This window comes from Lissotriton vulgaris, chromosome 1_1 (genome assembly GCF_964263255.1).
Source record: "Lissotriton vulgaris chromosome 1_1, aLisVul1.2, whole genome shotgun sequence".
NCBI classification, from domain to species: Eukaryota; Metazoa; Chordata; class Amphibia; order Caudata; family Salamandridae; genus Lissotriton; species Lissotriton vulgaris.
Genome location: NC_141685.1, coordinates 985,011,122 through 985,038,809, shown reverse-complemented (window position 1 = coordinate 985,038,809; position 27,688 = coordinate 985,011,122). Strand labels below are relative to the sequence as shown.

The following is a 27,688-nucleotide window of genomic DNA, read 5'->3' as shown; positions in this document are numbered from 1 at the left end:
GTGAAAGTTTGACGTTTCCTTGATGCTTTGTGTCTTGGTTGCGCCTGTTCTCTGCGGCTTCCGCCCTCTGCCCGCGAGGCCCAGGCGAGAGATATGCCTTCAGGGTGGAATGTTCTTCAAGGAATATCTCCTCTCTCCAGCAGCTCTTCCTCCCCTCCCTGGGGCACTATCCGCTCACAGACACTTCCTCCTCTTCAGCAAGACCCCATCTCTGGGTGCAACCAAGCAGCGGGCGCGTGACATCCAGAGAGGATCTGTCTTCCAGAGCCTTCGGAGCGGGGAAGAGGATCTGGGCCCATGGACAGTAGAGGGGTCTTCAATTTAGAATGTGTGTCCATGAATTCCTACTGAGGGGTCTTCACACCAGGATCTACACCCAAGTCCCTCTTGTGGGAGTTTTCCTGCCAGGGCCTGCAGATTGTTGTCTCTTCGCATCAGGATCTCCTGCTCATTCACTTCTGCAGGGTCTTTGCGCCAGAACCGACACGCTGTTCCCTCCTCGGGGGGTCTCCAGTCAAGGATTGACACCCAGTAGCCTCCAGAGGGCTCTTCACACTAGGATCTGCACCCGAGTACTCCAGAGGGCTCTTCGCACTAGGATCTGCACCTGAGTACTCTAGAGGGCTCTTCGCACCAGGATCTGCACCCGAGTACTCCAGAGGGCTCTTCGCACTAGGATCTGCAGCCAAGTACTCCAGGGGGCTCTTCGCACTAGGATCTGCATCTGAGTACTCCAGAGGGCTCTTCGCACTAGGATCTGCAACCGAGTACTCCAGAGGGCTCTTCGCACTAGGATCTACACCTGAGTACTCCAGAGGGCTCTTCACACTAGGATCTGCACCTGAGTACTCCAGAGGGCTCTTCGCACCAGGATCTGCACCTGAGTACTCCAGAGGGCTCTTCGCACCAGGTTCTCCAGCTTGTTCACTTCTGCAGACTCCCTGCACCAGGATCTACACCCTGTACCTTCCAGAAGGGTTGCCACACCAGGATCTACAATTGATCCCTGCTGTAGGGTCTTCAAACCAGGATCTCTAGCCATTTTCTGCTGTTGGGGGTCTTCACAGATATGCAGATTGTTCCCTCCTAAGTGGTCCTCACACCAGCCTCTGCGGCCTGTTCCCTCCTGCGGAGTCTTCGGACCAGGATCTACGATTGTTCCCAACTGAGGTTCTTCACGCAAGGATCCCCACCCTGTTCCCTCCTGGTGGGGTCCCTTCATATCAGGGTCTGCAGATTGTCCCCTCCTGAAGGTCTTCACACGAGGATCCGTACCCTATCCCCTTTTGAAGGGTCTTCACAGCACCCAAGACCTGAAGGAACATGTATGGGAACGCTGAGGTCTTTAACCGTCTGGAGGGCCGACAGACCTCATATAAACAGACCCCAGAGTCAGGTAATGTGCTTGCGCCTTCCACCTGCTTTTTTTACCTACTGTTTGGTTTGCGAGGTCAGTGGGCCTTGGGTGCTGTGGCCACCTTAGGCTTGTCTGGTGGTGCAGCTGGTGCATTGTCCGGGAAGTGCTCCTTGAGCGCGCCCAATGATGCTATTGGTATGAGCCTCCACCCAAGGACTCATGGGGCTCAATTTATGAACTGCAATCTTGGAACACCTTCTACAAGACTGAGCCTATTCACGGGCTCAACCTTTGGGATTTAACCTATGGGACTTAAACCATGGAGTTTAGCCTGAATGACTCTACACATGAGACTCTGCCTGTGGTAGCTGAGCTGTAGGACTAACGCTATGAGACTCAAGCTTGTCCTGCAGGGCAGATCTTTGTCAGAATAGACAGGACAGTCTTTTACTACTTCAAAACATGGTCTCTCTCTGGATTATAAAATCCAGGGTAATATTAGGGTTCAACCTCTAAGATCATTCAGTTCCTGGCCTCTTTCGAGAGAGCTCTCTACTCGCAGTCTATTTTTAAAACATGCCCCTTCTGCCATATGCCTACAGGGCTGCTCTGAGGATCATGAGTTTGTCTCTTTAAGTGTTCTTTCAATCTTTCCTCTCCATAAACAGCACACCTGGAAGGGTGGGTCTACGTTTAGGTACATGTCTTAGTCTCTCTGCAGTACTTACCTCTGAGGGTTTTTTGGGGAACCTCAGTCTAGATCTTATTGAGTCATTGGCCTCTCTGCAGTGGTCACCTTTAAGAGTTCTGGGAAATATCATTTTCTGTGATCATTCAATCTTTGGCCTATCTCTTGGAGGATTCTCGTGCTGGGAGAGACGAATATCCCTTCCTGATACACAGCCAGACAAAAGCTCGTCTGAAGATCCTTGCAGCATCTAAATCTGATCAACAAAAGATTTCAATGCTGCCCAGAGGAGCTGACACTTGTCTGTCGGATAACACACCAATACCGCGGTCTGACCTGACAGTCACTCATTGACTTTATGCTTAACTGTGTACTGTGCAACGCTCCTCTGCCTCTTGTGCCAGTTTGCGCTACAGAAAAACTACATTCATACATACATACATAGATATATACATTCATACAAGCAAATATATTCACTGAAAAAAACAAAGGTTACTAGGACGTTATAGTTAGGTTCAGATTTCACTTGTACAAAAACAGTGAAATTCAGCAGTTATAGTTACCTAAGGTAACTATAACTTACACCCCCGCATTGCACTGCTTATGACTTCATATATGACAGCACTCATGACATGGTCAGTGACATCACTGATAACATCACTGATGACATCTCAAATGACATCACTGATGACCCCCCTTTTTCTCCGCCCCGCATGACGGAACCACCCAAAACTTTCCATGCACAACAAAACTCACAATGACACATTTTTTGGAAAATTTTGTGAAGATTTGTCAAACGACGCCAAAGATATAGGCAAGTCAAGAAACGCATTTTCTATAGAAACATGGTCCTAACTATAATCACCTACTGGCGACCGCCAGTAGGTAATAAACATACATATATACATAAGAGAGCTGCCAATGCGAGGCTCATGCCTTTCCAGCGGTAACATAAATGGAGTTACGAGACAAATTCACAGCAAGGGCGATAACATATCAAATGAAAAATCCCTCAGCACAAGAGAGCGTATTAAGATAAAACATAAAAACATTAACATAAATCACCTATCCCCTACCATTCATACAGTTTTAGGATCTAGTAATCTAATATTCTCTTGTTTACCTAAGTGAAATGTCTCAATCAATTTAGTGGTAAAAAGAAAGAATATGTACGAATGTTTAGTCACTAACAGGGTAACGAAATGCAAACAAATGTTAATTGAAAAATGAGAAAACATACCACGGGAGCACCAAAAGGAAAACTATTGCACATAACCTGTTTGTTAGACTTCTCACCAATGGCGGTAAACTCGTAATAAAATAGTTGAGTACAAAAGCAATTCATGAAGGGACCTACTTTTATAGCTGCTCTTGCCTCAGGCAACTTCGCACATCTTAAATGTGCCCGCTTTATATTAAAAGTCCCTCGACTGTGCTCATCCCATAACCTTGTGAGGTGCAGCTGAGAGCCCTATTGAATTGCCCCTCTTCCTTGTTAAAGCAATACGTCTAGCTATCTCTTTACTTGATGAACTGTATTAACTGTATGAGCTGCAACACAAATTCCTCTACAATTCTTTAAAATGTCCACATATATCACTGCATATGGTTTGCAGATTCATTAGGACATATACATTTTTAGTACTCTATATTCTCATAAGGTGACCCCGCAAATTCCCAAATCCCGGTGTATTGATATCTGTATAAATGACTAGATATTCGGGCCCTCTTCAACAAAGGCTATTCTAATATTCCCAGTTCAATTAACAATATTTATATCGCAGGACGGTGAAACATTGGTCTGCCATCGACCAAGTACGTGTTCTTCCTTGTCAGTTTGTGACAAAACTTTATTTAAAAAAAAAAATATATATATATATAAGCGTTTCAGTATTATCCCTGGACATGTAATGTACTTTCCTACTTTTAACACAGACATACAGCTTCTAATAAGTGTTTCGGTATTGTTCCTGGACATGTAATCTGTTTTTCCACTTTTAAAACAGGCAAACAGCTTCTTTTTTATGTTGTGTTCACCCTATCCGCCATCTCTATTGACACTTTAGCTACTTACACCCACAACTGTACTACTATCCACTCTACTCTATGCCACTCCACTCTACTCTACGCCACTGCACTCTGCGCCACTCCACTCCACTCCACCCCACGCTACTCCGCTCTACTCTACTCCACTCCACTCTATTCTCTGCCACTTCACAGCCCTCTATGTCATTCTACTCTATGGCACTCTACGTTCCTCCACTCTCTGCCACGCCACTCTACTCTATGCTACTCTAAATCCACTCTACTTCACTCCACTCAACTCTACTCCACTCCACTCTACTCCATGCCACCCCACTCTATGGCTCTCTACTTTATGCCACTCTCCTCCACTCTGCGCCATTCCGCTCTATGCTACACCAGTCTACTCTATGCCACTCCAGTCTACTCTAAACCATTCCATGCCACTCTACGCCACTTCACTTTACTACATGCCACTCTTCTCCAAAGCACCCCACTCTATGCCACTCTTCTCTAAGCCACTCTAGTCTATGTCACTCTACTCTGTAGCATTCCACTCTATGCCAATCTACTCTATACCTCTCTACTCTGCACCACTCTACACCACTCCACTCTATGCCACTCCACACAGTGGCATTCTACGGCAATTTGTGCCACTCCACTTTACTATATACCACTCTCCTCTATGGCACACCACTAACTTTTAACCATTCTCAGCAGCAGCTACACTGCTGTACAACACGGCTAAAAGAGATTGGCAAAGCCAATAGCACTGACATAGGTGATACATATTGCCTTTCACAATGCATGTGTTTCCTCAAGATAATCTCATTCCCGCTTCTATTCACAGCATCTTGTAATTATTAGAGAGGGCACTACTCAGCTCTGTTCTCTGCAGCGCATATTGGAGTCTTGACCATTGCCTTCCGGTAGGATCAGACTGGCTTATAGGCAGGGCCACTGGAATTATGCGGCAGGGGAGGACCAATTATGCTGCAGCATTAACTAAATTATGTAGCAGGAAAAGGCCAATTATGCAGCGTAACTTGCAATATATTTATTTTACATTCAGAATTTACTGTGATATGAAAAAAATAAAAAAAGTTTTGGTCTTTTTTTTAATGACATTCTTTTTAAGACACAAAACAGTTAAAGAGAAGTTGTGTGATGGTACTTTCATATCCCTGCCCCTTCACTCATTGTGACTATGCTAATTAATCTTCCTCCTTCGTATCACTGCAGCACTTTGTATTGTATTGTAATTGCATTTACATGGCACTTACTACTCGAGACAATGCATTGAAGCACTTCAAGACGAGTAGTACGGTATTCTCGTAGACAAAGTTAGTGGTTCATCCAGAGGTTATTGGTCATTGGTATTATATCTTGCGTTTCGGGGAAACCATTTCATGCATTTATTCTAGTTTCTTTGTGGAGTTTAAATGAATAGGAGTTAGGTGTTATCATTAGTGCGGGTATGTGAATTCGTGCAAGTGGTTGCTTGGATGAATAGAGAGGCTGGAGAAGAAAAGGTTTTTGCTCAGGGCCGACTGGCCGTAGCGGGCACCGGGCATTTCCCTGGTGGGCCGCCAGGGTTGGGGGCCGGTTTTGGGCCCCTGGGGGCTGATTTGGTTACAGGGCCGTTTTTGCAACATAGCTGCAATATCATTCGCTGTAACGAAATCGTCCGAAACTGGCCATGGCAAACAGCTCGGCCGCACCCTCAAACCCCGGGGGCCTGGCCAAGCACTTTGGCAGGGTTGGTTTTGGTTCCCAGTCCGGCCCTGTTTTTGCTACTCTACAGGGTATAGTTTCAAAGAAGGAACAATTGTGATCTATGAAATGAGGTGTGGGCAATTTGCAGAAATACAATTAAAGAGATTAAAGCAGACAAGATATCCATCTTGGAGTAGGCTATACTTAGAAGAGTCATGCAGAAGATGGAAGGTAAGGTTAGGGTCTTTCGAAAGAACGGAAGGCAAGTAAACAATCAAAGTTTTAAGTCACGGTAAGTCTGAATGCAGGCTTTTGGCAACATAGTGAGAAGAGGCTGTTTGAGATAGCATGAAATCCGAGGACTACCAATGAGGAAAAAATCATATTAAGCACTCAAAGGCCCTGGAATACCTATGCAGAGAGACCTGCCCCTTCGTTGAAACTATCACCCGCTATGAAGGACAAGACCCCATTCAGCCCCTATCTTGCCTCCTGATATCTTTGAGGACCCAACTTATTGTTCAAGCCCCCCAAATTACCATCCAGGGGTCATATTATGGAAAGTGCCCAGGGGGGCACAACAGGCATGCACCCCTTGGGCACTTTGGAATTACAGAAAGGACCGCAGATGCTTGTGCGGCCCTTTCTATAAGTCAGATAGCTCTGGAGCACATATAGCGCCAGCGCTATCTCCAGAGGGTGTTCCCTTATTTGCATGGGGGCGTGGCCATTGCAAGTGAGGAAATCCCTTTGCCTCTGCACCCGCACCATATTTTAGACTCCGGCGCAGGGCAGCCCGAATTCAGGGCTGCCCTGGGGGCATCGTAATCAATGTAACATGGAGCACTCTCCTTGATCGCACTGGGCGCACCTTTTGAAAGGTGCGCCCGGCGCAAACAAAGCAAACGAGCCATATTCTATAATATGGCCCCTGCTCTCTTTCCTAACCCTACCTTGCCTTGTTTCAAGAAATTCCTGATTGTTAAAGGCCATTGTGAACTTCAAGTCAGTAGTAAAAGACAGAAGACTATTTTCTTTCAGTTGTCAACATATCATTCAGATACCATCATCACTTACCCAGAATCTATTCTAACATTAAATGTATTGGCAAGAAGAGACATAGGGCGGGCATTCACTCTAATTGTCATCTGTCGCACAAGGAAATGATGCTTTTATTACAGATATTGCAAAGGCAAGAGGGATGAATAACATGTACTGCTTACAATTTTCCGGAGGAGCAGCAGCATTTAAGCGCTGAGGGATATGTGACCTGCGTATGGTTGCCTTGCAGAATACGACCTGGGTAACAATGCCATGCAGAATGGGGCCCGTGCATGGGTGCTATGCAGAATGGGGCCTGTGGATGGGTGCCATGCAGAATGGATCCTGTGCATGGGTGCCATGCAGAATGGGGCCTGTGGAGTGGGTGTAATGCAGAATGGGACCTGTGGAAGGGTGCCATGCAGAATGAGATCTGGGTAATGGCACCTTCCACTATGAGCCCTGTGTATGGCTTCCATGCAGAATGTTGCGTTCATGGGTGCCATGACAAAAGGGAGCTGCCCTTTCAAGTCATATCACAAACGTTTGATATGCTGCCTGACATGTTAGGGCATGCTCAATGTGGCAGCAGGGTGCATGCTCTTCAGCAACAGAAAATGACAGCGAAGCATGTGCAGTCCTCCCATCAAGGTCCCCTACTCAGACCTCTTCCTCCTAGTTTCTTTCTCACAATGTAGGGTAATGGGAGCATTTTTTCTTCTACCTTAGACAGGACATATCCAGAGTGCACATTATTTGCTTTAATTTCCCCCTCCTCATTTTTTTTTCAACATAGCAGTGCTTTTTGCAGCGCGTTCTGGTTTACATGATACTGACAGCAGGAAGCGGTAGTACTAACCAGGGATGTATCCTGTACCTGGGCCATGTGCATCGACTCCATGCTTGGCCCCACTGTCCATACCTCTGGAAGGGCCTAGTTCCACCAAAAGGCAATGTTTAGCTCTAGAGTCTGGGGGCACTTGAAGGTTCCCTCTTCTAACCTTGAGAGGTGATAGTAAGAAGGCTACACTTGTTCACAGGACACTTGTTCTACGTGACATCCTCTTTCTTTCTGGCTTTGTTTGGTGTGTAGGGAGTTGGGTATTCTCTACCAGAGACATGCAGCCACCGCTTCACTCTTCCAGAAGACCTGCACTACTTGACAGGGAGTGGAAGAACACAGCAACTTGCTCATCAGTAGGGAACCCGCCACAACTTCTTCTTGTCTTCATAGAGCTTATTGAATCGCTGTGCATCACTGTTGATGCTGATATCTATTCTTTCTAGATGGTACTTGATAATTCCAGGTGGCACAGATAAAGATGTCAAAAATATAGATGAAAAAATATAGAATTCAAAAATGTCGACTCCCTATACTAAACAAAAAATATCAGAAAAAAATATTGATGTTAAAAATATATTTGTACAAAATATCAATTTTTATATTTATAACAAATAAACATAATTAAAATTGTTAAACACACATACATAATAATAATATAAAAAAAATATATATATATACTTTAACACAAGTATTAAACTATTAATTGTAATTTATTTTATCGTTTTAAAATTATATAAACATTTACAAATATATATATATATATATATATATATATATATATATATATATATATATATATATATATATATATATATATATATATAATTTAAAATCTATTAAAAACACATTCTATTATAAATTAAAACATTAAACTATTTAAAAATCTTTAAACTTAAATTTACCTCTACAGTCAGTGCAACAGTAGGGAAAGTGTTGGATAGCAGAGGGCTAAAATTACTATTACCACTCCAGTTAGTGTAACAGTAGGGAAAGTGTTGGATAGCGGACGGGTAACATTTACGTTTCCCACTGCAGTAAGTGCAACAGTAGGGAAAGTGTTGGATAGCGGACGGGTAAAAATTACTTTTCCCACTTCAGTACGTGCAACAGTAGGGAAAGTGTTGGATAGCAGAGGGGTAAAACTTACTATTCCCACTCCAGTGGGTGTAACAGTAGGGGAAGTGATGGATAGTGGAGGGGTGGAAATTACTATTCCCAGTCCAGTGAGTGCAACAGTCGGGAAAGTGTTGGATAGTGGAGGGGTAAAATTTACTATTCCCACTTCAATCAGTGCAACAGTAGGGAAAGTGTTGGATAGCGGAGGGGTAACAATAATTTTCTCACTCCAGTCAGTTCAAAATGAAAAACAAACAAAATATTAACAACAACACTATTTAAAAAACAAAATAAATAAAAAAGATATAATATGTTAAAAATAAAATACAACTAAATGTAATATTACTAATTTAAAAACATATATATTTTAATGTTAAATGCATATGACACATACCTACAAATATTATATTAATAACATAAAACATTATTTTCGGACAAATACATATTTGTAATTCGAAATTAATTTGACACAAAAACATTAATTATTACAAAAATTTACTTTTTTAAATTTCCTACCCTATAACACCACACAATTCGCAATGCACAGCTAAAGTGAAAAAACTGTACTTACAAAATTAACATAATTAATTACCAATTAAAGAAAAGTATTAATTAAAAACAAATTAAAAGTCATAAAAATAATAAAATTCCCACACTTTACCCCTATAACCCCCACAAACCACAGCTAAAATTAAACTTTAAAAAAAATAATTACACAATTAAAACTTATTTTCAATTCAAAAACTAATAGTATTTAACAACTAATTCTTAAGTGAATAAAATTAATTTACTACCCACCCTTTACACCTATAAAAATGAAACCCACACACAAAAAATATAAACAATTACCCTAATTAAAGATCAATTAATTCATTAATATAATGATCAACTAATTATTAATTAAAAATCGTAAATTACTACCCACCCTTTTCGCTTATAAACCCCACAACCCACACCTAACATTAATTACACAATTTCCATATTTAACTTTCAATTAATTAATTAATTTTAATTAAGAACTAATTATTAATTATTGAAAAATAAATTACTTCCTGCCCTTTACCCCTATAAACCCCACAGCGCACACCTAAAATTATTACACAATATCCATATTTCATTTTCAATTAATTAATACTGATTACCAACTTATTATTAATTAATTAAAAATAAATTACTTTCCTCCCATTTACCCCTAAAAACCCCACAACCCGCACCTAAAAAATGACACATAAATAATTAGCAATTCATTAATTAATATTTATTAACAACCAATTAATAATTCATTAATAATAAATTACTTCCCAAAATTAACACTATAATACCCAATTAAATAAATATTGATAAATAAAAAATAATCATTAATTTATTATAATGAAATTACTTCCCACCCTATTCCCCTGTAAACCCACAACCCGCTACGGAACTTAAAAACACAAAATGTAATTAAAATAAAATAGATAACTACTAAAAATGTAACACATATACTAAAAAGCATAATCAATTCTTATACAAAAAAAAATACATCACATACATTTAAAATGTATACTAAAATACAATACACTAAGGGGCCGATTCCAATCCGGTAAAAAGCGCTCCGAATAGCTGTTCGGAGCGTTTTTCCCATATGAATTGTACCCTGCAACGTCCCCCCTACGTATGACGAAGTACGATTCGTACCAGGAGCCGGACTCCGTACAAATCGTACAGAGACCATACGACTCTAATCTACGTACGAGTCTCACTCTGAACCCGCTGTACGCGACGTCTGTACGCGACATCTGTACCGTTCGCGGCTGGTTTATACGACCCAGCAAGTACGATACGTGTTGGGTACGCACCGTACGACCCTTTTTCTACAGGAGCTGAAAACAGCCGTAAAAGCAGAGTTCACGACGAAACAGGTATGGAACAGCCCCCCCCGGCTACGGCGCGTACCCCCATGATCGGAGGGGTACGGCGTGTACCCCTGCGATCATGGGGGGTACGCACCGTACGGTTAGTATGTGATTGTGTGCTTTTCCGTACGAATTGCCCTTACCTGACGTGAACCGTACGACTCGCGTTCTGATACCCCGGTCCGGATCGTACTTGTCGGGTCGTACGGCATGTGTACGAGTCGTTCGGTTCACTGTTTCAGCCTTGCAATACGTACGGATCGCGACGATCCGGACGGATTGACGGAATACGGATCATACTACGTGACTCGGACGGACGGGTACGAATCGTACCGCGATGGCTACGGATAAAAATCGTACGGACGTTTTTTTTCCAGGATCGGAATCGGTACCTAAGTAAAAAATCGATATTTGAAACAACTATATTTTTGCAAACGATATTAATGACTTCTATATTTAAAAAAACGATATTTCTTACCTTAAAATCGATTTTCTTGACCAAGGTATTCTTGCTGTCGATATTTCTGACTCACGATATTTAAAACTCGATATTTCCGTAGGTCGACATTTCCAACTCTATATTCTGTGTCTGCACCAATTTGGTTTTCTATGCACAGCTTGGAAAAGATAGGATCACTTTGTTGACCTTCTAGAGACATGCTTCTATTAATGTCATCTGTGGTCCAGCTGCTGGGGCATCACCAATCACCTTCTTTGGCAGCCATCCTTTGGATGTCAGTTCTGATTTCCTCTTTGGACAATAATTATTTAAAGTATTTTCACTTAAACTTTGTTGTGGTTTTCTCGGATGATGATCACTATAGGGTTTGGTTGCTCTCCCCAAGATCTTCACATGCATAATGTCTCAAGTTCCTGGAATGTGGAAGTGAATGAACGTTACTCTCTATGGTATCCTCTGTATTCCTAGTCTATTATCCATTTCAGTGACAACGTCTATCCGGAATATGCCCTCTCTCTATATTTATGTTAAGCATGTCTTCTAAGACTTTAGAACCAGGAAAGCACCTCATGGAAGACTGAGTAAGGCATGGGAGATAGAAGTACGGGTTGGGCAATGATTGAACAAGGCTAGGGCTGCTTCAAGCTTGGCCCCACCATTGACTGAGAGTGGATGTCTAATGCAGAAAGGCTGAAATGGTACAAACAATGTTATAGCATATTTGAAAGCTATGAAGAACGTGTCGGTGTGGAAACACAAGGATTGGATTACGTATGACACATGGATTGCGCGATACCTGTGAGATGGATTTGATAGGGTGCCAATTATTATGATCCCTGAGGAAGTCCTTTTTGTTAGGATGAAACATTGGCTTGGCTGAGTATCTTTATTTGAAGAATAACATTGGACTCAATACCACTGGCTCTTCTGCATTAATAGACTGAATGAAGAATTAATGCAGAAATGGGCTTTGATTACACTAACTGGATATGATATATTAAAAGCGTTAGGGTGTTTTGAGATATTTGGAGTGCTCCCTTCATCATTTTCTTCTAAATTATAGTGAAGGATCTGGAGTGGTAGGACCCTGAGGGTTGAAGCGCAACTATTGCATACTGTTTTTGTGATTATCACATGTGCGATCTTGTTGTCTATTACTGGTCTTCTTTCTGGGGTTCTTTTTATGATGTTAAAGCTGTACTCATGTGTTTATTCAATTGTGTTCTTTCATTTGTAGCTGACTGTGACATCTATGAAGAGGAGAGCGTTTATGAGCCCATCCATGCGCTTGAAGCAACCAATAAGAGGACCCACCATGATAAGACTCCGCGAATACCAGGTAAAATATTAAAACTCTCAAAGGGACTTGATTCGCTTAAACCCTCTATAGGTGGTATCTTCAGAGGGAAGGACTCTTCTGCTGAGAGGATGGTGTTAATAAGTTAATAAAGACTTTTCCTAGCCCATGATTGGTTCATTGATAGCCACATATCTGCGAATAACTTGAAATATGCAGGGTGCCTTTCGGGTACACAGTTTATATGTTATGTCATGCCAGTGAAAATAAATGTGACACAATATACTAATAAAGGCAGATGCAGACACGTATTACTGTCCAACTTAACTCTTTTAAGAAAACAATTCTTAGCACCCAAAAATGTCCTTCTAGAATACCTTTAAAAAAGAAAACAACTGTGACCATGTTCACAAGGCCTGAATATTGTGATTCGTTTTTATTCACTGCATAGATTTAACCCTTTGCACTCTGGTTTTGGATAAATAACTTGTTAAAAAAATGAATACACATGAAACAACAGAGAATGCTGTACATGTATACAGTATATGCAGATGCACAGAGTGTAGTTAGCTATTTTCATACCATTGTTGAGGGAAGGGCAATATGACCTACTTGAGGTTTCACCTCTCATGCGTCATGGCCCCACAATGGTTCAAACATCATATTACAATCTGCACATCTGCATATTTTCGTGCACGTCCTATCTGAAGGATAACCGCGTAATGTCAGGCATTCAGGTGAAATCATAAACCATGAGGCATAAGGCCAAGTGTATTGTCACCGGACTCATGATTTAGCAATATAGGACAATATTACACATATTGCTTGGCGTTATGCGTTTTTTATATTACATGTTTATTTTGGGGCAGTGCACTTCAAATGGGACCTATTGAAAACATTAAGGCCTTTATTTACGAAGTTTTGGCGCAGGGCGTGCCACAAGGAATATTTCTGTGCAGCGCTGCCCTGCATCAAAAGAAAAGGGCAGGAATGCACCATATCCATGAGATAAGTCGCATTCCTATCCTTTTCCTCAGCACAGGCACACAATGGGCTGCCATGCACCAACGCAGGCACCCTTGCGCCATGCGCCAACACAGGCACCCTTGCGCCATGGTGCAAGGGTTTCTGCGTTGTAGGGGTGATTGTTTTTGTGCAGGAAGGGACACCTTGCTGCACAAAAGAATCAAGAGAGGTGTTTCCCTCTTTCTATAGAATGCAGCACACGTAGAAAAAGGAAAACCAAGGAGAAATAAGGATATTTCTCCATGTTGCACCTCTCTAACTCCACCCCTGGGGTGGTGGTAGAATCTGACGCATTTCCAGGTTTACGGTTCCTCGTAAACCTGGGAATGCTTCAGATTCCATGGGTGTTGCATGGGAACACCCACAGCATCACCCATATACGGCCCCTTTCACACGGTATTCTGTGTGAAAGGGCACTTATTGACAATGTCATGAAAAGCCAAGCAAAGTGGCTTTGCGGGGCCTTGTAAATATGCTGCGGCACATTGCGCCACTGAAGCATCAGAAAAGTGACGCTCCGGCAGCGCAAAAGTGCCACTAGAGACCTCGTAAATGAGGCCCACATTGTGATACTGGAATATACTGTTCAGGTTTCTGTAGAACGAAACGAGGAAATACACACACAAACACACACGTTTATATACACAATTGTGTCTGTATTGCTCGACAGCAAACAGGGTGCTTTAAGAAACCTCATAGGCATACCTTTCTCATGGGGGATTATTTAATTCGTTTAAACTTATTTTCAGATAGGTACAAAAGAAAGAACTTGCCACAATTGAGAATTATAAGAATTTAAGGGACTCCTGAATGGTGTAGGGAAGGAGGTTTTAGGTGTTTCCAGATTTAGGCTGAGCCTGAAAGATCTTGAGACATATACGGAAACCTGTGAGTCCACATGAGCATCCTTCTACATAGAGCGGCAGCATCTCCAGACGGCCCACAAACGGATAATCCTCACACAGTGTCCTAAGGACTCCTAGATAGGTCATCCCAGGAGACTAAAGCAATGTGCAATGAGCTGTACATCTGGGTGGACTCCTCAAAGGTACCAAGGAACAGGGATGTTGTAGGACTGCCAAGTATAGTAACATCTGAAAGACATTCCCCATTATTTAGTCAGACTAATTGGTGACTTGCTTCCAGGACCTAATAGGGTATAGTCATTGTTCTCCTCACTCTCTCACCCATATGGTTTAAGCTCAATTTCATGTTCCCTCACCCTCCCAGAGGCAGGTAAACATCCATGTTATGTTCCTCTCCTGACCCCGAGGCAGGTCAAACTCCATGTTGTCCTTCCTCCTCTCTACGAGGCGGGTCAACCTTCATGGCATGTTAACCCTTTCCATGAGGCAGGCCAAGCCCCATGTTGTGTCCACCTCTCTGTGGTGTGACTCAGGTTTGATGTTTTTTCCCTCTTTCTTTGTTATAGTTCGTCATATTCATATGCAAAATTCATGTTTTCTAAATATGATTTGGATGTCATGTTCTGGAGTCGGATGCCTGGAATGGCTCGAGCATGACGTCCTGTTTTTCTCTTTCTGATGAGGCTCTGGCTCAAGGTCTTTTTCTAACCTCCCTGGAATTGTTCACCTCTCTCTCTCTCTCTCACTCTCTCTCTCGCTTGTTCTCTCCCCTTTCTCTCGTCCCCTCTCTCTGCCTCTACCTCTCGCGCTCTGTCTCTCTCTCTCTTTCCTCTCTCCTCTCTTTCTCTCTCCCTCTCTCCCTTTCCTCTCTCTCTCTCATTCCTCTCTCCTCTCTCTTTCTCTCTCTCTCTATCCCTCCTCTCGCTTTCTCGCTCTCTTGCTCTCTCCCCTCTCTTTCGCCCCCTCTCTCCCTCTTGCTCTCTTTCTCTCTCTTTCTCTTTCCTCTCTCCTCTCTCCCTGCCCTTCTCTCTCTCTTAACTCTCTCTCTTCCTCCTCTCTCTCTTTCCTCTCTCTCTTTTTCCTCACTCTCCCTCTCCCACCTCCTTCTCTCTCTCTCTCTCTCTCCTCTCTCTCCCTCCTCTCTCTCTCTTCCTCTCTCCCCCCTTTCTCTCTCTGACTGCGCTGGTAAGGTTTATGTTTCATGTCTCGTTCCTATTTCTCACTGGTATGATTCAGCTCTAGATCGTGTTCTTGTCTCCCTGATATGGTTCAGGCTTTTTGTCTTGTTCTTTTCATTCTGATACGGGTCAGATTCCATGTCTTTTTCTGAACTATTTGGCAGTGTTCAGGTTCTGTGGTTCCCTGGCTTGTTCACCATTCTCCCTCTCTGTTGGAAAACGAGGCAGCCTCTGTGGGGCCTGCACAAATAACATGCTTACATTGGTCCTTCACTGGGAACCAACCTCCCAATTGTAGCGCCTGACTCTCAGAGGATAGCGTTGCAGAGCAGTCTGAGGCTTACTCAAGGGAGGTGGTGTGGGCTAGTAATCACCATTTGCAGGTGTGCAAAAATAACTCAATAATTGATTGTCCAGTCTGTACTTTGCTTTATAAAAGTAAGAGTACATTTATTAAACACACACACTACTCAATACTATGCACCAATTTACAAATATACATAAGCTGTTGGAATGACTTTGTGACATTGCATAACATCTCAACCCCTCCCGCAAGGGGAGTGGGGTCTAGTACCACAACTCCCATGTATGCATATCATCTTGCCCTCAAATGCAGGTAGTTGAACATAACCTGGAGCGTGGGCCCTGCGCACTGGCACCATCCCAGTGGTGACCCACCCGTTACCTCAATAAGCATTAAAAATGGGTATACCTGCCTTGGTGACACATGACCCTGACTGTGCATGTCCTACTGAACATGAAGTATGCACCTCTATATATTAGGGGCTAGCAGTCTGGGGTCTTCACCTAAATGCAGCAGGAAGAATACTTGTTTACGCAAACTTTAGAATGACAGCCCTCAGCACATTTGTGGCTCATTAGAATGCATTGCAATTATAGCCCCTAAAGGCATCACAGATGAAATCCATATACAGCAAGACACCCATATACAGCCAGACACCCTAGCTGGAGTGTCTGACAACATAACTACTCTTTGCTTATGACATCACCTTTATCATGTACTTCCCATTAAAAACATGAACTTTAGTCCCCCTACAAGAAATAACCATTGGTAAATGCAGTTCTGGTGCAATTACACCTCTACATCCCCTACTCAGCCCTTCACTCCATGAAACACTTTTCAATTCACCCTCAGCTGAAGAACAAAAGTTCCAGCCCAGAAAGTTTAAAATGCAGGCTGAGCCATTGAGAGGTTATTCTTTCCAATCTCCAAGACTCTTAGGGTGGTCCTTTTCTCCCCCCTTTCTCAGGGCTTCTCCAGCAGATCCCCCAGCACCTGCACATTCATGTGGTGGTGACCCCGTCCTCCTGGGGCCACCACAAGCATAGAACACGCTGTTTTGACCCTGCAGTCTGGTCCTGGCCGGCAAGGCATTATGGGTAGGCTCGCATATGGAAGCAGCGGCCCTCCCGCTGTGCCGGGGAGAGCCACAATCAGCTTTATGGCACCCTACGCCGCCTCCTAGGCCTCGGGGGGCCTGGTTCCACCCCGACCTCCAGGTAAGAGGATGCGGCTTGGGGAACCCATCCCCGGCTCCTCTGCCAGTGGTTAGGGGGCCCGGTCCCACTTGGGCCCGACGCGACTCAGTTGTTCCGGGGGTCCCGGTCCCATCCGGGACCCCCGCACGTCGCCTGTGCTGGAGGGCAGCCCAGGGAGCCCACTCCTGGCTGTCCCTGCCGGCTCCCGGCCCGGCCAGCACCTACAAGTGCTGCCGGTAGAGCTAGCAGTCCATTTCTGGTCTGCAGGCAGACGCGAGGCCGCTTCCTGCTCCAGCGGGCCTTTGGGGGAGTGCGATGGCACTCCCCCAACTCCGCCTCACCTTGTCCCAGGCCCCTCCTCCTCTAGATGGGGTTACGCGACAGTACGCCCCATCACCATTTTCGTCGGGGCCAGGATGAGCTCCGTGGGGGCATTCTCATGGGGGGCGCAACGCGGGGGTGCAATGGTGCTCCCCTGCCTCCATCTTCGGAGGGGGCCAGGGTGGGCTCCTGGCCCCCATGCACGGCTTTACTTCTCCTTGGGGGCAGCCCCCGGGACCTGACTCACCCCGGGGGCATCTCTGAGACCGGCGGCGGAGCCCCACGTGCTTTGTCATCGGTCTTCTTAGGGGTCAAAGGTCACCTACCTTCCGGGGGCTATATCTCAGCCACTTGGGGTCCAATCGGCCCCATGTTCGCGTCTTCTTGCTCCTCTGGCATCCCCCAGCCAGTGGGAGCCTCTCCTTTGCCCTCCGGAATTCTGCAGGGAGCGGTCTTCACTGACTCCCTATGCCTCTCTTCTCCTTGCGCAGAAGCCCCTGCTTCTGCGCACCGGTCCTGGGCGCTTCTTCTGGTGCAGTTAGGGTCCTGGGTGACAGTCAGGGGGTCTCTCTTTCCAACTGCCAATTGCCAGACTCCAGCACCTTCCGCCTCAGCAGACCACACCCCAGAGAGAGATTCTCTTCCTGTGCAAGTATTTTTTAAAAGTTGAGTAGGGGGCTGGCAGGAAGTCTTGGTGTGTCCTATCAAACAGCGGCACATCACTTTCCTGCCCCTGCTCCCTCATTCTTGTCCATCCTCTGGGTTGTTCAAAATGGAGTCGTCCAGTGTCTCTGGCCACATGCCCCCCCTTCCCCCAGTGCTGCCTTCACCTTGGTTCAGCTTGGTGTCTGGCACCCAGCGACCGCAGTTGATGGATTGGCTTGTAGCTCCACCTATCTTTTCTCCTTGGAGGGAAGATCTTCGCTCTGGGAAGAAAGGTCATTAATCTAACCTACCAGGGCCAGACCCCAGCCAGGGACTCAGAGAACTATGACATTTCTGGACGACCCAAAAGCAGTACAAATATGACTTTAGACTCTACAGATTACTTATTTTCACATACTCTACAAGGGACTTTAGTGCGTGTCTGGAATCTGTAGGCCTTGTGGAAGTTACTCTAGCCATGGGTTCCACCTCCCCATAAGGGAATAATGAAGTGAAAAACACAGTAAAACACACTGACTTTCCCTGGCATGTTTCCTTCCATTGTATAAAACCTATTCCATGTCACCACCCAATTCTGCATAAGTCCTGCCACACCATTCACTCTGTAGCTGCTCCTGGACTGCGCACGCTAGGAATCTCCCTTGTGCCGCGCCTACACATGTGCACACGCATGTACACATGTGTCTGCATGTAACCAGCGCGGTGCCCCATACTCCAGCTGCTGCGCAGCGGCCTAGTCAAGCCAGGGGGTCACCAGTAAAATCTCCATGCAGTCTCCTTCATTATGAGTTCACTGTGGGTGAATCCCAGATTATGAGGTTCCCCCACAGTAAAAGCTCAACAATTAGGTGCTCAAAAAGCGAAAAATCCGGGAGGCCCCTAGTGTCAGAACCACCTTCTAACACTCTCTTATATGGCTCCGGATCCATATCCCTTTTCACTGCTCTGGCTCCGTTCTCTTCTGTCTGTCTTGCTCCATGTCTTTTTCTCTGATTAAATGGTATTGAATCTATGCGTATTCACCAGTTTCTCTCTGGTATAGTTCAGGATCAATGTAACCTTTCACTGGTGTGGTTCTCCTTGTACTCGTTCTGATGTAGTTCAAGCTCCATGTTTCAAATCTCTCTCACTCTGATATAGTTTAAGCTCCATTCTTCTTTTGTCTCTGGTGGGGTTCAAGCTTTCTGTTGTGCTCCTAACCATGTGCTGTGTTTCAGGCCTGCGGACTCACATTGCTTTCTCGACTTTATTTTCTTGTTTTTAGTTATGAACTCAGCCAGGAGACATAGGACCCGGATACTGCTTGTCACCCTCTCGGCTCTGCTGGCCATCTCACTCCTTCTAATCTTCCTGCTTCTGGGACTTGGATTTGTGAAGCGTAAGTGATGCACTTTGGAGGTGACACTGAAGATGGGTTTGTTCCCCAAACAACCTCACCAATCTTCATTATGATTATTTTTAATAACCTTGCACAATTTAAATGATTTCCTAATTATCGTTTCATAACTACAAATGCTTAGAATAAATCCAATTCAGTTCTACCTGCATGAAGTATCAATGAAAACTCGAGAGCAACTCTAACAGGTGTTGGTTCCAGTCTCTATGTTTTCTCCTAAATTCCTCTAAATACTTTGGACCTCATTATGATGTCAATCGGACCGCAAAAGGCAGGCGTCGTTTGCGGTCTTACTGACATCTGGCTTTGCGGTCTCACCGCCGCATTATGATGCAGCAGTCGAAGGCAGTGGGTGGAGGGACCAACCGCTGCTTTTCCGACAGGCGGGCAGCGGTAGGAGTCTAATCCCTACAGTAGGGGCGGTGCCTGTTCAGGCACTGCGGTAGGGATTACGATGTCCCTTTCCGACAGCCTGTCTATGGCAGTCCAAACACAGAAGAAAGGCTGTTGGAAAGGGACTTTGGGGACCCTCTAGCAGGTTCCTCATCCCCTCTGGGCCTCCGCTATGGAGCCTGGGGGGCACCCGTAGTGCCCCCTTAAACATCCATGCACCCCACCAGGTGCATGGATGTTTAAAAAGTGGATTTTTTCTATTGTGGCTTGTGCTGCGGCCCGCCACAAATGTCGGAGCCTGTCCAGGAGTGTAACCAATTTAATCCACCCCTCTCCCTGGGTAATGTGCAGCATCACCACCTGTAGCTAATTCCATTGGACTGTATCAAATTCCTTTTGCAGGTCTAGGGATGAGATTACAGCATTTGGGTACTGATCCATGGGTGTCTCCTTAATGATCCTCAAAAGCTGTCTAATATTCAGGGAGGCGGTACACTGGGGTATGAAGCAGTTCTGATTAATGTTTTTTTAACATTGATAGATGCTGATGCAAACGTTACACCAGTATCTTACTAATGATCTTATAATTTAGGTTAAGCATAGTGAGGGTCGGTACAAGGACGCCGCACCAGCTTCCTTCCCTGGATTTCTGAGTAGAGACAATAAATGCCTTCCTTGTCATGTTAGGTAATACACCCCTGTCCCTCACCTCTTCATCGAGTTTTGCAAATGTGGTGTGAGTACTGTTGCATACTTTTGGTAAAATTCAGCAGGGATTCCATCAGTACCATGGATTTTGTTCCGCTCAAGGTCTTTGATTGTCATTTTGATTTCTGCTGTAGTTATCGGTCCTCCTAGCATCTCTCCCACATCAGCCGGGAGGTACGGTAGTACACCCTATCCAGAAACACCTGAATCCCCTTCTCTGATCCAGTTGTCATTACAGGCTCTCCTAGTACTGAATAAATTCCTCATGTACATCGAGCTGTGCACGTACCTCTACTTGGCTCCAGTTTCATTTTAGGAGATAGGGGCTCTCCTGCCCTCAGACTGCACCAGTCAAGTAAGCAGTCTGCCTGCCCTGCCATCCTCTGTGTGGTTCTTTGTGAACATTTGAGATGTGTGAGGGTGCACAGACATGCCAAGAAATCTGTGTGTTAGTCCCTGGCTTCTAGAAGGGCTTCCCTATCCGGTAGGGCAGTGTGCAGTCGCTGTTCTAAGTTAGGGATAGTGCCTTCCAAAGGAATGAGTTTGTTTTCTAAAGTTCTCCTAACACCAATAGCTTGGTCCAAACATTGTCTCCGAACCATCACTTTAAACGCCTCCCATTTGAAGCTCATACTGGTGGTGGTGTAATGACTGACTGAAAGTACTCCTATATAATGTCCCCTAGTCGATCCATAAACATGGGGTGTTGCAGAAATTGCACTGGCAACTACCACATGGGAATCGGACCCACTCTTGACCCCCACTTCAGCGTCACAAGTAGGAAGTCTGGTCTGGAAGTGTGGGACACAGGTACTGGGCATTGGTGAAAATGCCAATTAGTCTATGAGAACAAAGCAATTTGTTCAGCGGTACGTACAGATCGCAGACTGGAGAATAAAAGAAGCACTCTTTAAAGCTGCCATTCTTGTTGCGCCGTGGGTCTACCAGCCCCGGTTTTCAGTCCAGGGTGCGAAGTTCGGAGCAAGACTGAGTATGAGAAATTTTGATAAAGGTGTAGTAAAGAGGTCTAAGTCCACATCCAGAAAGCAGTTAAAGTCTTTTCCAGAAAGTGTAGGTACCAGTGATATGAGTAAGTGGTCCTGCCCCATTTTTGGATATTTATACTGTTCAGTAAACCCCGAGACCTGTCTACGGTCTCCAAATGTATCACATATTATCCCCCTTCGTCTATGTACGCAGTGTTCTTTTTATTGGGATACCAGGCTGCATCCAGATCAAAGACCCCCTTGCAAATGAAGAGGCTGTGATATGGAGCTGGCCCTTCCTGCGTCTCTGTAGCTTCACTACTTCCTGAGTTTCTAAGTGTGTTTCTTGGAGGAACACTGTATCTATTCCTTGTCATTTAAGTAAGGTCGGAACTCTATGCCTCTCTGTCACTGTCCTCATTTCTCTTATGTTCCAGGCTATGAACAAGTATTTATCAATGTATTGTGTCATGGCGAGCGCATGTAAGCAAGGGTGATAAAGTCTTCCTCAACTGGGGTGCTATGAGTACATTAGGGTATGGGGGCTACGTCTTCTGGGCCACACGAATACAAATGAACTTTCCCCAACTCCCGGAACTTCAGGGCTGACTGGCAAAAGCCAGCGTTCCAACAAACCAAAGTCCAGTTTGTGTCTCCATATCAGTTCTGGGTATAGATTGATTAGGGGATGCGTGTCTTGGGTACACTTGCATTCTTTCCCATAAACTGTCCAGCCTGCAGTATGGACGGGGTCCTGGGCCTGTTGTGTCGTCTGCATCTCCTGCATTTAAGGGGGTGGTAGTCTGTGCCATGCCACACCATCCGTGCCTGTTTTATACTGCTTAAGCCAGTCCCAGGTGTCAGGAGTATGGTCAAAGAACAGGGCAGGATCATTGACATATTAAGTCATGAATGGAACATAAGCACGTATTTAAGGCCAGTGTTGCACATTTCCTTTTTACCTGCCATGAAGGATGCTCTTTTCCATTGTGAACAAGTGTGTAGTCCTCGAAGATCATTACACATCTATTCTAAACTTGGAGGATCCCATGAGTTCACGCCTTTTGGAAGATCATATCCCTGTGTCTGAAATTAAAGAAGAGTGCCACCACCGGGCAGGGTGGCGCCTCCGGCAATGGGTGCCTTGCGTGCACCCTGTGCGCTTGCTCCAATACGAAAAAGGGAGGAAGACCCTGTTGTGACACCTCCACCACAATCCATTTCTCTAGATAGCCAACCATGTTGGAGCCCTCCACTCCCTCCCACAGGCCAACCACTTGGATATTGTTTCTCCTGCTGCAGCCCTCAGAATACTCTGCCGTGCGATCCAGGGTCTCCATTCTTTACAGGAGGTGCAACAGCTGTGTCCGGAGAATGCACCTGTCCAAGCATTTCCTCATAGCATTTATTCTTACAGTAAGGTGTTTGGGGTCTTCCCACAGAATACCAAGGTCCAGCCAACCTTTATCTATTTTAATCTCCTAGACCTCCGTGGAAGGGTAATTGGTCCAGCATGAATTCCGGGCTATAATCGGATGTCTCAACAGCATCTTCTGGGATATGCTGGTCTGCGCTGCGCAGGAGGGTGGTGCTCTGCCCTGCCCTTTTGGGTTCCAGGTACCTCCTTTAGGCTCCTGCTCATCGTCTCGTCCCCCTTCCCGCAGCAAGTCTCATCTTAAGAGGTATCCCACCAAATGCCAATTTTCGCTGCACCCTTGGTCTGCACCTCTGAGTTCTTCTTTCAGTGATGGGAGAGTGGTGGCCTGCTAATGAGCCCTTGTGGGGATGGGGGGGGAGGGGCGCCTTCGGGGGCACTTTCTGGATACACTCTCAATGCCACAGACTCACATTAGAGGCAATGTTCCCCAGCTCCTCTCCTCGCTCAGGGAACTCTACCATCTCCAACCAACTCGCCTAGAGTACCCTGTCTCCAGTCAGGCAGGACATTGCCAGAAGCAGCATACCTCTAGTGCGGCGGTGTACCTCTACGTCCCCCTTAGTCTTCAGTCAGGCCCACAGCCTCTCTCTGGTCTGCCATGCTGCATGGCCCTGGACAGCTTTCTCGGCCCAATTGGCCGTGCAACCATGTTACGGGCCAGGCTCTCCTTCAGAAGAGCACACCACGCTCCTAAATTTTCCTGATCCTCATAGACTTCCCTGCCGGGTGCCGCCTTGGCCTGCACATTCAGATGTCTCCAGGCTTAGTCCCTGGCCTTGCTCTCATCCTTCTGCGACGGTTGCGACACTTGAGTGGTGACTGGCCGCAGACAGCTTTTCGGGTGCTGCAATCGGCACGGGCATTGGACAGCCTTTTGGAACAAACAGCGTCAAGCGTGCTGCTCTGCATCCTTGTGAGCAATTAAGTATCGCTCTCTTGACAATACTGAATGTGCATTCTCAGAATTGCTCTTGTTGTCGTTTGTGAACCATTGATGAACAATTTATTTATGGTGTTGGTGAATACTTTCATGTAACCCTGTAATTACACAAACCCCAGCTAATTGTACCTTGTTAGTGGATCAGAGAGGAATTATGCAAAAGTGTAAAGGGGCAGATTTATGTTAACACCTTGGCTGCTACTTGAATTTTTCCCCTGTGCTGGACATTCCAGAACAGGGTGTGGTCGTGACGGAACCATTCCGTCATCAGCACAGCTCAGCCGTGACTGATGACGGAATGGTTCCGTCACAAGCATTGAAGGGGTTAACTGGCGCATCCCCAGGGATGCGCCAGTTAACGTGCGTCACGGTGCGCCACAGCTCCGCCACCCATGGTGCGCCGCATTTATAATGCGGCGCACCATGTTGCAAAAACGGCACAGATGCGTGACGCATCTGTGCCGGAAATGTGGTGCATTGCTGGAGTTGCGTCGTAAGCGCGACGCAGCTCCAGCAAGGCTAGGGGGTACACCATGTGCACAATGTTGCGTCAAGACCTACGCCTGCTTCAAGCAGGCGCAGGGTTTTGACGCAGCATTGCCATGAAAGTGACTGAGTGAAATCTCATAGATTTCACTCAGCCACTTTCAGGAGGCGTTCCTGCGCAGTAACGCCCAACCCTGCGCAGGAACGCCTCCTTATGGCGCAGTGCTTTACAACGTGACGCATCTCCTAGATGCGTAATGTTGTAAATAGGGCGCCTTGTTTCCGCCGCAGTTGCGTCAAATAAAGTGACGCAATTGCGGCGCAAAGAGGCGCAACAGCCTCATAAATCTGCCCCTAAGAGTTTAAAAAAAACCTCCTCTGGATTTATCACCTTTTGTTGCTGCAACCTTGATTTTTGGTCCTGATGATAACCCTCATCCAATTATCTTTATAGGGTCGAAACTTTGACAAATTTACTTGAGGACTGATTTAACTAATGATGTAATACACAATATTCTGATTCAGAGTAGTGTGGATGGAAGGTGTATTCTCATCAGCCCCTAGTTTTGTACATATGCTATGTATATAGCGTTTACTCATTCACTTTCCCTGCGTCATTTTTTGTAGCACCTTTATTGTAATGCAGTGTATTCTCACGTATACCCTGAAGATGTTTCAGAGCAAATAAATGTGATTCTACCCAATATAAAAAAATCTATTGATTTTTTCTCTAAATTCTCCAAGCGAGTTTAGGGTTACACTACCCCCGAGGGGACCAGTGTTTTACCTTATTAGCAATTGGTGGGGAGGCAGATGAGGGCAATTTGTTTGGGCTGAAGGTCCTTAATACATCACGATGGGAGGGATTCCGGGCGGGGGCTAAAGAGCTCATGGGAGTGCGGCCATCTTGCATCCCGCTAGCCGTGATAAGAGTTGACAGGGAAACAAGGAAACCCTATAAGTGAAGAGGGACCGACAAGGTGAACAGTATATTACAAGAAACAGTGGTCCCTACCAAAGGAACATAAAGTCATGGGCACAGAACTACAATTAGAGCTGTGTCAGTATACGTCCAAATGGAAAGAGTTGTAAATATCCAATAACGAAAGGAAGAACACAATATAAACACAATACAGTGGGTAAAAAGAACGGGGTATGGAAATCAACAGATATCCAGACCTCAGGCATTTGCATCCAAGGTGACTTTCAATGATACATATGTACAACAGTCACTGTGTGAGAAAACATCTTGTGCTCCATATAGATCATAATAAACCAATTGGAGTCAAGGTGTGGGTGTCGACGGCGTTTTAATGCTAACTACAATAGGGGAATCATCATCAGGACAAAGAGATCTATATGCCTGAGAGATAGCCTGAGTAGATACACGGGGGGGGGGTGAGTAGTTCCCTTATAAGAAGGTCCTCCGTATGGTATTCGATAACCATAAATATGCCAGCGAACATTGAAATAAGTAGAAGGGCCAAGAGACGATGTCCTGCCCGTAGTTCCCCAGGGCCCAGGCTCCGAATCGAGCAAATTAATTGGAACCTTGATACTACTGTGGTAGCATGAGGATGGAAATCGCCAGAATCTGGATATGGGAACCAGGGAACACCAGACGGAGGACCTTCTTGACTTGACTCCACTTGGTTTATTATGATCTATGTGGAGCACAAGATGTTTTCTCACACTGTGACTGTTGTAAATATGTATAGTTGAAAGTCACCTTGGATGCAAATGCCTGAGGTCTGGAAATCTGTTGATTTCCATACTCCGTTCTTTTTACCCACTGTATTGTGTTTATATTGTGCTCTTCCTTTCGTTATTGGATGTTTAAATAAATACAACTCTTTCCATTTGGACGTATACCAACCCAGCTCTAATTGTAGTTCTGTGCCCATGACTTTTTGTTCTTTTGGTAGGGACCACTGTTTCTTGCTAGCCATGACCTTTGTCAGTGGGAGGTCCACTAAGCCATATAAAGTCCATTTAATACTCCTTGTATTCCTCACAATGTAAGGATTATGATCTGATGTGCAAGGCTGATGTGGACAGTTTGTCCAAATTTTGGTCTCCTACATCAGAGAGTACATGAGACCATCCTGAGGTACTGGAAAACACAAATGGCCGACTCTTGAAAATCACAGCGCTCATGGAGATAAAAACGAATGAGTAGTACCTCCACTGTGAGGCACATACAGTCACTACAAGTCAAAGTTTGAATAGTTTCTGAAATATGAAACAAACTATTTTAAGGCCCGACCCTGTTTGATATGTAATGTTGCATGGTGCTCCTGTTACAGTCGAAGACGTTTAAGGGGAGCATGTGTTGGATGAGAATGGAAATGCCTCAATTTGTGGATGAGGTGGTAAATCTTCCATAGGAAGATTTGCCATCAGTGGGCAACCCTTTGGTTGAGTTACTACTGCCAAAGTGTACCTTTGTGCAGGTAATTCTGATGGAGGATTCTCCATTGGGGAGAACCTTCCAAGGGAAGTGTTATCACTTCCCTCACAAATCGAATGATTTCCCATTCCATCAAACTCATTATCAAGCCCTTGGTCTACATCCGGTTCATAGCCTCCTATGGCCTTTGATGCCCTTTACATTTTTAATGGTTTGTAACACCCTCTGGTTATTATTTTAGTTAGACCCACAATTGCTCCATGTGTGTCTTTTGTCACATTATAGCCTCTCATGCCACTGGCCCATAAATCAAGATTGTATGTTACAATAGCAAGGTCAATAAAATCGCCCTGCCTATTCACTGATACCTAAATGTTGACTACCATCATATTAGGTATGCATATATAGGGAAGTATAAATATACAATACTAAACTCCAGATTTTCTTACCTTAGCGATATGTTGGTTATCGATATTGTCAAGTGGATATAAATGCAGATCCTTATTTAAGGTTTGATATGATGGTAAAAACATCATAAGCCCATATAATTCCAACTCTGACTATTTTTCTATTTGCAGATTCTGCTCTGATTGCAGAACTGGAAGAAATAACATCTGAGAATGGCTTTCTGCGAAGTTACGGTAAGTGAACAGTGTTCGACATGTGACGAACAGTGATTGGTGGAGGCTGATTGACAGCGACAGAGGTGTTTTCTGAGAGAAAGCCGGACTTTGGTCGAATGGATTTGGCATGTTCTGGTCCGGAGAAAGCTAGCAGCAGCATTGCTCTGGTCTGGCTTGAGCAAAAGGTGGCAGTGACTTAGTTGTTGACTATTTAATCTTCCTACCTGGCGTTGATGGACAACTTCTGACTCATATAAACACTAGCTTTTGGATGATTATATGAGTACATATATATCTCTTTATTGCTTTAAGAGC

The 27,688-nt window shown here is 45.0% G+C and overlaps 1 protein-coding gene across 2 annotated transcripts in view; it reads left to right on the top strand.

Annotated features, from left to right (window-relative positions):
* The first annotated feature begins 762 nt into the window (after positions 1 to 762).
* The window catches only part of LOC147748351 (macrophage mannose receptor 1-like), a 75,333-nt gene continuing 48,407 nt past the window's right edge, over positions 763 to 27,688 (top strand). For both annotated transcript variants that reach the window (XM_086936422.1, XM_086936421.1), the window contains exons 1-4: positions 763 to 1,396; positions 12,377 to 12,478; positions 19,258 to 19,371; positions 27,329 to 27,391. In XM_086936422.1, the coding sequence (XP_086792548.1) occupies positions 1,324 to 1,396; positions 12,377 to 12,478; positions 19,258 to 19,371; positions 27,329 to 27,391 (352 nt within the window). In that variant the 5' untranslated portion in view covers positions 763 to 1,323. The remainder of the gene's footprint in view (positions 1,397 to 12,376; positions 12,479 to 19,257; positions 19,372 to 27,328; positions 27,392 to 27,688) is intronic.